This window comes from Olea europaea, chromosome 6 (genome assembly GCF_002742605.1).
Source record: "Olea europaea var. sylvestris chromosome 6, O_europaea_v1, whole genome shotgun sequence".
Taxonomy (NCBI): domain Eukaryota; kingdom Viridiplantae; phylum Streptophyta; class Magnoliopsida; order Lamiales; family Oleaceae; genus Olea; species Olea europaea.
Window position 1 is genome coordinate 2,404,114 of NC_036242.1, and position 12,059 is coordinate 2,416,172.

General features: G+C 29.2%; 1 protein-coding gene across 1 annotated transcript; it reads right to left on the reverse strand.

Annotated features, from left to right (window-relative positions):
- Window positions 1-10,702: 10,702 nt before the first annotated feature.
- LOC111394998 (uncharacterized mitochondrial protein AtMg00810-like) lies at window positions 10,703-11,631 on the reverse strand. Its single transcript, XM_023021024.1, has 2 exons — window positions 10,927-11,631; window positions 10,703-10,876 (listed from the first exon to the last, which is right to left on the reverse strand). Exons 1-2 carry the CDS (start codon window positions 11,629-11,631, stop codon window positions 10,703-10,705), a joined length of 879 nt encoding a protein of 292 aa, XP_022876792.1.
- Between the last annotated feature and the right edge of the window lie 428 nt (window positions 11,632-12,059).

A 12,059-nucleotide genomic window follows, 5' to 3' on the forward strand; every position in this document is an offset into this window, starting at 1 on the left:
AGGGAAAGCCTGTTTATTTCCACTTGATTACTGTAAGTTATTTACTTGTTTTTACATGCTCATGTTTTAATTATTCTGATGAAGAATTCACATGCATCCACCTCCACTACTAATAATGATAATAATCTCATATTATTTTTAGATGAAAAAGATGTTTCGTTTTTACTTAAATTAGATGAAAAATCTGATAATATATTTCCTGTTGGTAAAGAAAAAATTGAAAAAATATATAGAGATATAGACTATAATTGTAGAAATAATATAGGATTTGATTCTGTAGGAACTAGTAGAGAAATAAGAAAGGTAGAAGATATCATAACCAAACATAGAAATATACAAGAAATTTTAGAAGGATTAATTCGAGGATATATAACCAAGAAAGATCAACCTATAATCTTTGAAAAACTATCTAGATACAAAGAATATTTAAAGGTGTTCGAAAGATTGAAAAATATAGATATAAATCCTGATTGATAAATCCTTAAAGATATAAGATACATCTTACAAATAACTTTAGTAAGGACAAAATATTATTTTTGATAAAAGAGGCCATTGTGGAAAAAGGAAACAATTTTCCAGCCTTTCTAAAAATTACCCCGAATCAACGGGACAAAAAAGAAATGGCCATTTTGCAACTTCTCCCAAGAAAAAAAGGCACAACTAAAAAGGAAGACACGTTTTAACAACATATTTACGACATTTGTTCTGATTTTGGGTACTGAGTTGCATTTTTCTACAGCGTCATAGGAATTACTCCAATGCGCAAATTAACCACAGGANGAAACACGGCTAGTTCTCTAGAATGAGAAGTGCAACCTTAATTGAAAAGCCTTTTGCGGAAGCAGTTGTGGACCCAAATGATTCAAAACATTTTAAACTTTTACTTGATTCAGAAGATTGATTAAGTACATGCAAGGCATCTATAAGAGCATACTGGAGGGAAAGCCTGTTTATTTCCAATTGATTACTATAAGTTATTTATTTTTACATGCTTATGTTTTAATTATCTACATGAACAATTCACAAGCATCCACTTCAAATATTAATGATGATAATAATCTTATTTTAATTTTAGATGAAAAAGATATTTCGTTCTTACTTAAACTAGATAAAAAATCTGATAATATATTTCCTGTTGGTCAAGAAAAAATAGAAGAAATATACAGAGATATAGATTATAATTGTAGAAATAATATAGGATTTGATCCTGTAGGAACTAGCAGAGAAATAAGAAAAGTAGAAGATATTATAACTAAACATACGGATATACAAGAAGAAATCTCAGAAGGATTATTTAAAGGATACATAACCAAGAAATGTCAACCTATAATCTTTAAAGAACTATTAAAATATAAAGAATATTTAAAAGTGTTCAAAAGATTGAAAAATATAGATATAGGACCTGACTGATAAATCCTTAAAAATATAAGATAGATCTTGCAAATAATTTCATTAAGGGCAAAATAGTACTTTTAATAGGAAAGGCTATTGTGGAAAATAGGAAGAATTCACCAGCCATTCTCAAAGTTATCCCCCTTTAGGTTCGTACGACTGCGATACAGTGGTCAGTGGGTGAATAAGTAATGAATTTGAAGAGCAGTCATCTAAATGACCGGGTTATTGATCCTATTTTTCACAATGTCCTCTTTTATTGAACATACTATTTTATTCTTACTTTTATTATTTGTAAGATGTATCGTGGGCCCGTTTGGTAGGGATTTTGAGATTTGATTTTTTGATCGTTTGAAGAAAAGTGGGATCCACATGTGAGAGAAAAAGTCAAAAATTACGGCTTGAATAATAAAATAACGGTCAAAAAATTAATTTTTTGGAACAAAAAATCTCTACCAAACGGGGCCCATGTATCTTTCGGGACTTATTAATCAGGACCTATGTCTATATTTTTCAATTTTTCAAGCACCTTTAAATATTCTTTGTATCTTGATAATTCTTCAAAAATCTTAGGCTGATCTTCCTTAGTTATGTATCTTCGAACTAATCAATCTGAGACTTCTTCTTGTATATCTCTATGTTTAGTTATAATATCTTCTACCTTTCTTATTTCTCTTCTAGTTCTTCCATAATCAAATCTTATATTATACTTACAAAAATAATCTATATCTTGGTATATTTCTTCAATTTTTCTTTACCAACAGGAAATATATCTTCAGACTTTTCGGCTAATTTGAATAAAAACGAAATATCTTTCTCATCTAAGTATAATCTGAGATCATTAGAAGTGGATGTGGATGCTTGTGAATTGTTCATCAAAATAATCAAAGCATAAGTATATAAAAGCGAGTAAATAACTTACAGTAATCAAATAGAAGTAAACAGGCTTTCCCTCCAGTATGCTCTTATATGTGCTTTGCATGTACTTAATCAATCTTCTGAATCAAGTAAATATTTAAATGGGTCCACAACTGCTTCCGCAAAAGGCTTTTCAATTAAGATTGCATTTCTCATTCTAGAGAACTACCCGTGTTACCACAGACGCTATCTCACAGTATCCAGAGTCTCTGTTTTCACCTCTATCCAAACTATTTTCAGAATCAAGTTCTTACTTGGAACGAAATTTTAAAAGATAACTCACACACAAGGTGTTATAATTTTGTTAGAAAACTGCCTTTTCCCCTAAACCATTCATCAAAGACGGGTACTTTGGCATGGCTAACATCCATTTAAAATCAATGTTTTGAAAATCTTTTAAAATCTCTATCTATACTGCCGAGGAATCATGAGAAACTTAACGAAATCCTTTTATGAAAGTTTTGTTAAACATAACAAACTTTACTTCAATATCCACAAACTGAAATAGTACATGTTTATAATCTATATTTACATACTTTTGGTACTCACCTTATGAAGTTTAGAACTCTATAAGTGATTACCTTATTACAAGTTTTGCTGTCTTCAAGCTATCTAATATTTTTCTGAATACAAGTGGTGTATGTCTTTTAGTAGCCACAATTTTTCTTTAATAAACTTCTTTATTAAAGTAGTAATAAAGGGCCACTTTTGTCACCATCACTTTTCCATTTTCGAATCAAAGAATTCTGCAGGGAATTCTTCACTGTTGAGAGATGCTTGACTCATATCTTCAACTACGCAGTATTCACAATGGTGATCACTGTAGTTCCAGAGTAATTTGTACAGTTCTTTAACCATATCTTATGATCCATGTACTTGGTTAAAGATAATTGCAGATAATAAATGGTCGAGATAACAAATATCTTCTTCCTTTGTAACCATCTTTGCATTGGAGTAGATAATATGGTTTTCAGATGGATAAACCCATATTTTTTCTTTTTCAGTAATTATCTGAGTTACATGTTCAAATATTTCTTTATACCCTTTTGCTCTTCTGTAAGGCATCATATTTAAAATATCTTGATATCCATTTTTAACAACCTTTTGACTGGCTGGTAAAAAATGCTGGTTTGTAAGCCCCATTTTGATAACATGGAACGATGGATACATATATTCAAGAACGGGATCTCATTCCATAGTTGCTAAATGGAATTTGATGTATATATTTATTGTCTTGACGACTTCAGTATATCTTTTAATAGCTTTTTTGATGTTAACTGGAAGTTGGGCTATTCTTTGAGATCTTTGCTGGGATATATACAGAGTATATTTCCTATCTCAAAGCAGTTTCGTACCCAATTGGCTGGTGCTCCTGGATATAAATTTATCTTATTGTATTTTGCATAATGGAGAGTTTTCATCCACTTTCCTATCTCCAGATACTAATCTGATAGAACATTAAAAATAACAGTAAAGAACATAACTTCTTCATGGTTATATTTTCTGAGAATTTTTGCTTCGTGGCATATCTTGACAATATCTTTTGGATCTATTCTTTCAATAGAAAGTTTAGATTGAGTTTGGCTCTGTGAAGAGCTACCTTCGCTTTTGATATCTTAAATATCTTCCCTAATGGGAATTTTGGTATTTTCATTACTAGTTTAAGTATTCCCTGTGAAGGAGTTCCTACTACCTTCTTCTCTTTCCCTTTATCCTCGGGGAGAACGCTAGTATAAACTGGTCCCTGTGAAGGGATAATAGACTTGGTACAAGTTACTTCTGCCTCAAGGGCTATATTTTTGCTTCGAAGGCTATCTTGGATATTTTGAATTTGTGTTTCCAAATAGGAAACTTTTATCTCAAGTGTTTGGATTTTCGTCCTTAGTTGTTCTAGCTCCATCCCTGTTAAGATAATCAGGAAGAAAATTAATTTTACCTTTTATGTATTCAATATCAAATTTGAAATATGAAAACCAAATTTGTATCCTAATAATATATCTATTAGTAATAGATGGATCAACATTATTTTTTAGAAAAGCTTTAACTTGAGTATTATCAGTTCTAATCAAGAACTTCTTTGGTAATAAATAATTTTCATATTTTTGAACTTCTCTTTTTACAGCAATGAGTTCTTTCCTGTTCGTCTCATATCTAGTTTCAACTTATTTGAATGTTCATGATGTATAACCTGCAAGTATCCCAGGACAAGAATAATTCTTTTCACATTTATATTCTTTATGATTCTTTTTAACCTTTAATACTGCTCCCCAATAATTATCTGAAATATCAGTTTCAAGGATAAAGAAATCTTCTTCTTGTGGGATTATAAGTTTGGGCAATACTTTTAATTCTTCTTTTACTTTCCTTATATTTTCACAATTTTGTTTTTCCCAAGACCACATTATATTTTTTCTTAACTTTGAAAGAAAATAATTTTTTAATTTGGCACAATTTTCAATGAATCTTTCAGCATAATTCAATATACTAAGGAAGTTTTGTAATTATTTTTTATCTTTGATTTCTTCAGAAAATTCTTGAAATCTTTCTCCAATATGGGATTGCAATTGCAATTCTCCTTCTTTTATAAATAATCCTAAAAATTCTATTTCTGTTCTAACTATCTCAGCTTTCTTTTGAGAAAGTGTAATACCATGTTTATTTATAATATAACAAAATTTCTCAAAATGTTCAATAAGTTCATCAATGTTATTTGAATGAATAAGTAAATAATCTACATATGCAATACAAAAATGAGTAATTGGTTTGATTGCCTCATCCATTCTTCTTTGGAATATCTGTGGTGCATTTTTCAACCCAAATGGCATTACATTCCATTCATATTGTCCTAAAGGATTAGGAGTACTAAATGCAGTTAATGGTTTACATTCTTCTGTAAGCATGATTTGCCAAAACCCTGACTTACAATCAAATTTTGAAAATATCTTTTTATTCTGTACTTGTTTAATAAGGGTGTCCTTATTTGGCAAGTAGCATCTTTCAAATTTGATAACTTCATTTAATTTTTTGTAATTTATCACCATTCTGGATTTTCCTCTTTTTATCTCACTATGTTTTCTAACCATAAACGCTGGGCTGCTATGTGGACTTTTACTAGGCCTAATTAATTTGGCTTCTAGCAATTCTTTTATCTGTTCTTTAAATTCTTTTTGGTCATCAACACTATATTTCATTGGTTTGATTCTAACAATAGTGTCTAGATTGGTTAATTCTATTTTTACCTTTATTTTATCTGTATTCCATTTTTCTAATGGATTTTCAGAATATGTTTTAGAAATTTCTTTTTTCAATTTTTCTAACCTATTTTCTGTTGTCATTTTTAAGACTGTAACTGATTTAAATTTTTCTGTACTCCAACATCCACCACTCTGGGTTGAGGAACTCCGATGGTTTATGTTTGTGTATGCAATGGTAACATCTTTATTTATTTTTGGTGTAAATATTTTCTGTACATAAGGTGTTGTGAACATATATTTATCAATATATTGTGTAAATGGTGCATATTTTAATAGAAGATTTTGTCCTAATAAAATATCACATCCAATTGTGTTTGACATATATATAGTATCAACAAATACTTCTCTAAATGAAATTAGAAAAGGTACTTGCGTAACATATTTGCTGTATACTATCTTATTTCCACCTGCTGTTGTAGCGGTGACTATCTTTTTTGAATTATATTTTCAGTATACAGATGGTAGTATATTTGATAAGTATAAGCTTATTGTACTTCCTGTATCTAAGTAAGCATGGAATTTAATTCTGCAATAACTTTTTATATTGAGTATTATTTCAATATATGGACTCATAGGATTAGTACTTATTATTCTTTCCATGATAACAATGATTTCATATTTTTCATCTATTTTTGGTATGATGATTGGATTATCATCAATTGTTATTTTTAAATATCCTTGACAAATTTTATAAGGACTATATTTCTCAAAAAAGTTCATTCCTAACAGAATAGGTAAACGATCAACTCCATACAATTCATCCTTATATAGAATTATTTCTTTAGTATATTCTTTCTGATCTTCCCCTATAAGTATGAGAGGGAACTTTACATATTTTCTTATTTCAAGATTATTTCCTAAATAATCATTAAATACATATGGTTCTGGTATTTCAGAGTCTATTAAATGGCTAACAAATTTAGCATTAACATGACTTTTATCTGCTCCAGTATCTATAAGGACAAGAAGATTCTTCTTATATCCTTCTTGATTTACATATCTCGTCTTAATGTAATATTGCGAACTTGATGGTTTAACAATACTTAAATTCTTAAGTTTGCTTATCCTAGAATCTTGTATACAGGGGAATCTTGCAATGAGATTATCTCCTTCTAGGCTGACACTATTTCTTCTTATTAGTTTTCCTTCAGAATTAAATTCTCTAGCTTGCTTGTGGAAATCAAGCATTATTTGTTCTGGTATAGTAACTTAATGTTCTTGGTATTTCCTATGAGGTATATATTGTGCTAATTCCTCAAAATCTTTATGTATGATAATATTATCAGTTATTTTTCTTAAATTGTTGTGATGGCTAGTATTAAAAGCAAAAATTGATTTTATACTTATAATAATAGCCTTACTTCTTCGTAACATTTTCAAGTTTTCAATTTTATAATATAGATTGAAACTTTGGTCAATATTTTCATCATTTAATGATATTGCTAAATTTGGTTTTACTGTAAATATTATCTTCTGATAAACTAAGTTTCCTACAAATGTTCCTAATAGAGCATCTATAGGATCTTGTAAGATTCTGTTGTTCATACAATATATTTCTATTGGTATATTTATACCTTCTCTAAAAAATCCTTTTATTATTATCTGGATTCCTCCTATTTTAATACATTTTAATTTGTTTCTTACATTTTCTGGAATTTTGGATAATTTTTGTTTTACCCATTCTTTTGTAATTATAGGAATTCTTACTTTTCCTATAGTATGTTCTATATTGATAGACATTTCTTTATAATTCATACTTACAATTGTTTTATTTACTCTTGGTAATATTCCTAAGAATTCTTGATGGAATACATCTTTTTCTTGTAGGTCTAATATTTTATTGGTTATTCCTTTGTATTTTTTAATATCAAAGGTAATTTCTTGATTTATACTATCTATCGAATCTTCAACTTTTTCAGTTGTTTCTACTTCTATTTCTAGATCTGCGTGTTGTATCTCTTGTTCATATATACTATTTCCTTAAATTTTTCCTCAGATGAGGATGTATCTAATTCATAAATGCTAATGCATTCACTACTTAGATCTCCAAAGTATTTAATTGGTTCTATATCACTATCTTATTGGAATTCTTCATAAATTCTAAGAGTTTTTATATTCTGTCTATCTTTCTTTTTAGGACATTGAGGGGCAATGTGTCCTTCCTCATTACAAATGAAACATCTACATTTTTTAATATTTCTTGGTTTAAATTTTTTATTCCAATTTCTTTTCTTGAAATATTTTTTTTGTGGTTTAAAATTTCTTTTCTTAAATTTTTTGTAGTTTTTGATTTTTTATATGGTTTATATTTCTTTTTATGGCATCCAAATTGTTCAACTTGGCCAATATCTTTGTAACAGCATAAATTTTTTTCTTATTTTATATGCTTTCTTATTTTCAAGAGCTTCTTTGCACCACATGCCTATCATTCTTTTTGTAAATTCAATTCTACTTCCAAAACTATCTATTTTTACTCCTTCCTCTTCTCCTAGAGGTAATAATTTTTCATATTCTTTTAATAAGTTAATTCCCCCATGGGAATGGTAACTTAGTAAAATAAGACCTTAATATAGGTTTATTTTCTTGATAATCTCATTGGTTTAATATATAATATAATTTTTCAAATTTACATGTATATCTTTCTAATTCACACATATCACATATTTTTAAGTTTTTCATTGCTATCATTCCTTCATTATATTCATCTTGTTTTCTTTCTTCTTCATTAGAAGCATATCTATCTCCTAAGAACTCTGTTCTTAAGATTTTTTCGAACCTTTTTAATATCTCCTATATATTTTGATCATTTAAAGTATTCGTATTATCTAATACTTCGGTTCTATTATTTCCATATTTTATTCTTCCTTTTATAAATTCTGGTAACTTTCTCCACCATTCAGAAACAATTCCTCTAAATGTATGTTCTATAAATTCAAAAGTTGTATATGTTTTCCATTTATTAAATTGTATTGCTAAGTCTGTACTTTTCATCCATATTTCAATAGCTTTATTTTTATCTACACAGTTTAGATTTAACCATACTCCTGTTGTGTGGATTGGTTCATTATAAGATTTCATTGGATTTATTTCTTTTATGGATTGTTTTCTTATATTTCCAGTGTATCTTTTTTGTGTTTTTCTATATTGATTAATACCTTCATTAAGAGGTACAGTAGTACTATAAGGATAATCATATTCTTCATCACTACTAAATTCTATTTTTATACTTCGACTTGATGATGGATTAGTATTCATTTTAGTATTTTTCATTTTTTCAGTTAATTCTTCTAACTATTTTTATATTCATCATATTCTTCACCAGTAGATTCTAAGAATTTTTGTTCTATTTCTTCTACATTGTAATCATATATTGTTTTTTTCATGTCTTTTCCCTTTATTATTTTCTTTTTGTGTTATCCTAAAATCTTGAGGTGGATTAATAATAATCCTATATTTTCCTTTAAAATTTTTTATCTAAAAGAGCATTTCCTACTTGTAGATTATGTTCTAAATTTTCTAGTCTTTTATATATATCCTCAAAACTTTCATTTGTAGTATTTTTAGGTAAATAGGAATAACTAGGCTTTTTATGTTTTTCAACTTTTTTCAAAAATTCTTTAATTATATTTTTCTTCATCTACTATGTTCATCATAATTTTTGGTTCGTAACATGGCTCCGATACCATTTCGTCGGAGTGTTCAGCGGAGGGGTTAAGATTTTTGAGCCAATTAAAATCTTCATAAGTATTTAAAATATCACAATAGAATTTATAAAATTCACTATCTTTTGTTAAGATTTTTTCTTCAATAATTATATTTAATTTTTTAATTCTTCTTTCCAGGTTAAGAATTATTTTATGTATATCATTTTTGATTTTGATTGCTCCTTTATCTATATAAACATTTTTATGTTTTAATTTTGGATCTAAATATTCGGTAAAGAAACTTTTTAGATATTCTTTTGAATAATTTAATTCATTATTTGTTGCATTGCTTAGATCAATAAAATTTTGTATAATATTTGAATTTAATTTTATTAAAAATTTATGATCTATATTTCTCTGAGAACCTAATTGAAGGTTTTTATACATTGTAATGGCTCTGGTTGCAAATTCTTTATGAGGGATATTTATGGAAAAATTATTGTTTAAAGGCTATTCTTCAAATGATTATATTTTTTAGTCTAATCTTACAAACTACTCTTATATTTAGGCTATATGAAGGTATTTCCTCTGAATTTGAACCAGTCTACTCGTAGCGAGAAAAATTTTGTATTAAGCCATTTATACAGAAAAATTTCCACATAATTTGGTGAAATTACTCGTGTGGAATCCATCATGAATAAAAAATTATCAAAAAATACCCTTACCCACCCCCTATGTGTGTGTTCTGGCAGGCTTTTATACGAAACTTGCTGTACACACAATAGAGTTGAAAATTTTTACGAATAATGTTGTTTACAAGGCTCCTCTTCACAGACTTCTTACGGTAATAAAAAAATAGAATACGTGTCAATAAATAAGGCAACATTGGAATTCTTAGAAAATGGAGGGAAATTCACCACTTCTTACTTGTTTTCCCCCCACAATCCGGGCATTGGCGTTTCCTCCTACACTGATCCTAGAATTTTTTCCTTTCCTTCCCTCTACAACCATCACAAATTTCAGAATTTTTTGCTACCATTGTACCATGGAATCAACAACAAATAATCAATCCAAAATAAAGAAGTTAGTGTTGATTCAACGAAAACGGAATCACAAATCACCAATTGATGCAAGAAAAATTAATTTTGGATTTGTAAGACAAAAGTGCCAATAAACTTGGTTTTCAGTTAATTACTTAACTCTTTCTAGAGCAAATATAATATAGTTTACATCTTAAAATTAGGAAAACAATCCTATCCTAAGGAAAATATATATTCCCATATATACAAAATTTGATAGCAACCAGTTTCCTCTAATCATAGAATGAATTCATATAATTACAACACACAATTGATTCCAGCACACATATAGCTCATGTCAACACACTCCCTCAAGTTGGAGCATAAATATTGATCATGCACAACTTGTTAATTATATCTTGGAATCCCCTTTCTAAAACTGCTTTTGTAAGTATATCAGCTAATTGTTTTTTTTTTACTTAATAAATGGGAATTGTATAATCTTTTGATCCAACTTCTCCTTGATAAAATGACGATGAACTTCAACATGTTTAGTACGGCCATGTTGTACAGGATTTTGTGCAATCTCAATAGCTGACTTATTATCACAATGAAGCTTCATAGGTTTTGTATATTCAATCCCCAAATCCTTTAGAACACCTTTAATCCATAACAGCTCACATACGCCATGAGCCATACCTCGGAATTTAGCTTCTGCACATGATCTTGCAACAACCTTCTGTTTGTAACAAGATTACTTCCCACAAAAGTGAAGTAGCCAGATGTAGATTTTCTGGTTGTTTGATCGCCTGCCCAGTCGGCATCTGTATACCCTTCAATGTTCAAGCCATCATTCCTTGAGAATAATAAGCCTTTTCCTAGAGAACGTTTCAAGTATCTTAGGATTCGATATACTGCATCAATATGTTTTTCACTTGGCGCATGCATAAACTGACTTACAATGTTTACACCATAGGCTATGTCTAGCCTTGTATGTGACAAGTAAATTAACCTTCCAACCAAACGTTGATAACGCCCTATATCTGTTGGAACTTGATTTGGGAAAATTCCAAGCTTGTGATTCATTTCTATAGGTGTTGCAGCTGGTTTGCAAGCAAGCATTCCAATTTCAGACAAAAAATCTAACACATATTTTCGTTGTGAAATAAATATCCCTCTATTTGATCTTGCTATTTCAATTCCTACGAAATATTTAAGTTGTCCTAAATTCTTCATTTCGAATTCAATGGCCAAATATTCTTGTAACAACTTCATTTCTCCTGGATCATCTCCTGTCAAGACCATATCATCAACGTAGACAATTAAAGTTGTTACCTTCCCTTCTTTAAGTTTTATAAATATTGTATGATCTAAACCGCTTTGTTTATAACCAAATGTCCTCATCGCAGAAGAGAATCTCTCAAATCAGGCTGTAGGTGATTGTTTGAGCCCATATAACGATTTCTTCAATTTACAAACTTTGTTTCCACTCGAAGAACAATATTTCACACCTGGTGGTAGCTCCATGTACACTTCCTCCTCTAATTCTCCATTGAGAAATGCATTCTTAACATCAAATTGTTGTAGAGGCCACTCCCAATTTGCTGCTATGGATATGAGTATACGAATTATATCAAGCTTAGCTACTGGTGCGAAAGTCTCTTGGTAATCTACCCCATACTTTTGTGTATACCCCTTTGCAACTAACCTCGTTTTATATCTGTTAATGCTTCCATCCACTTTAAGTTTTACGGTGAACACCCATCTACATCTGATTACTTTCTTTCCTTCGGGTAAAGAAACAAGTTCCCATGTGGAGTTCTTTTGTGTAA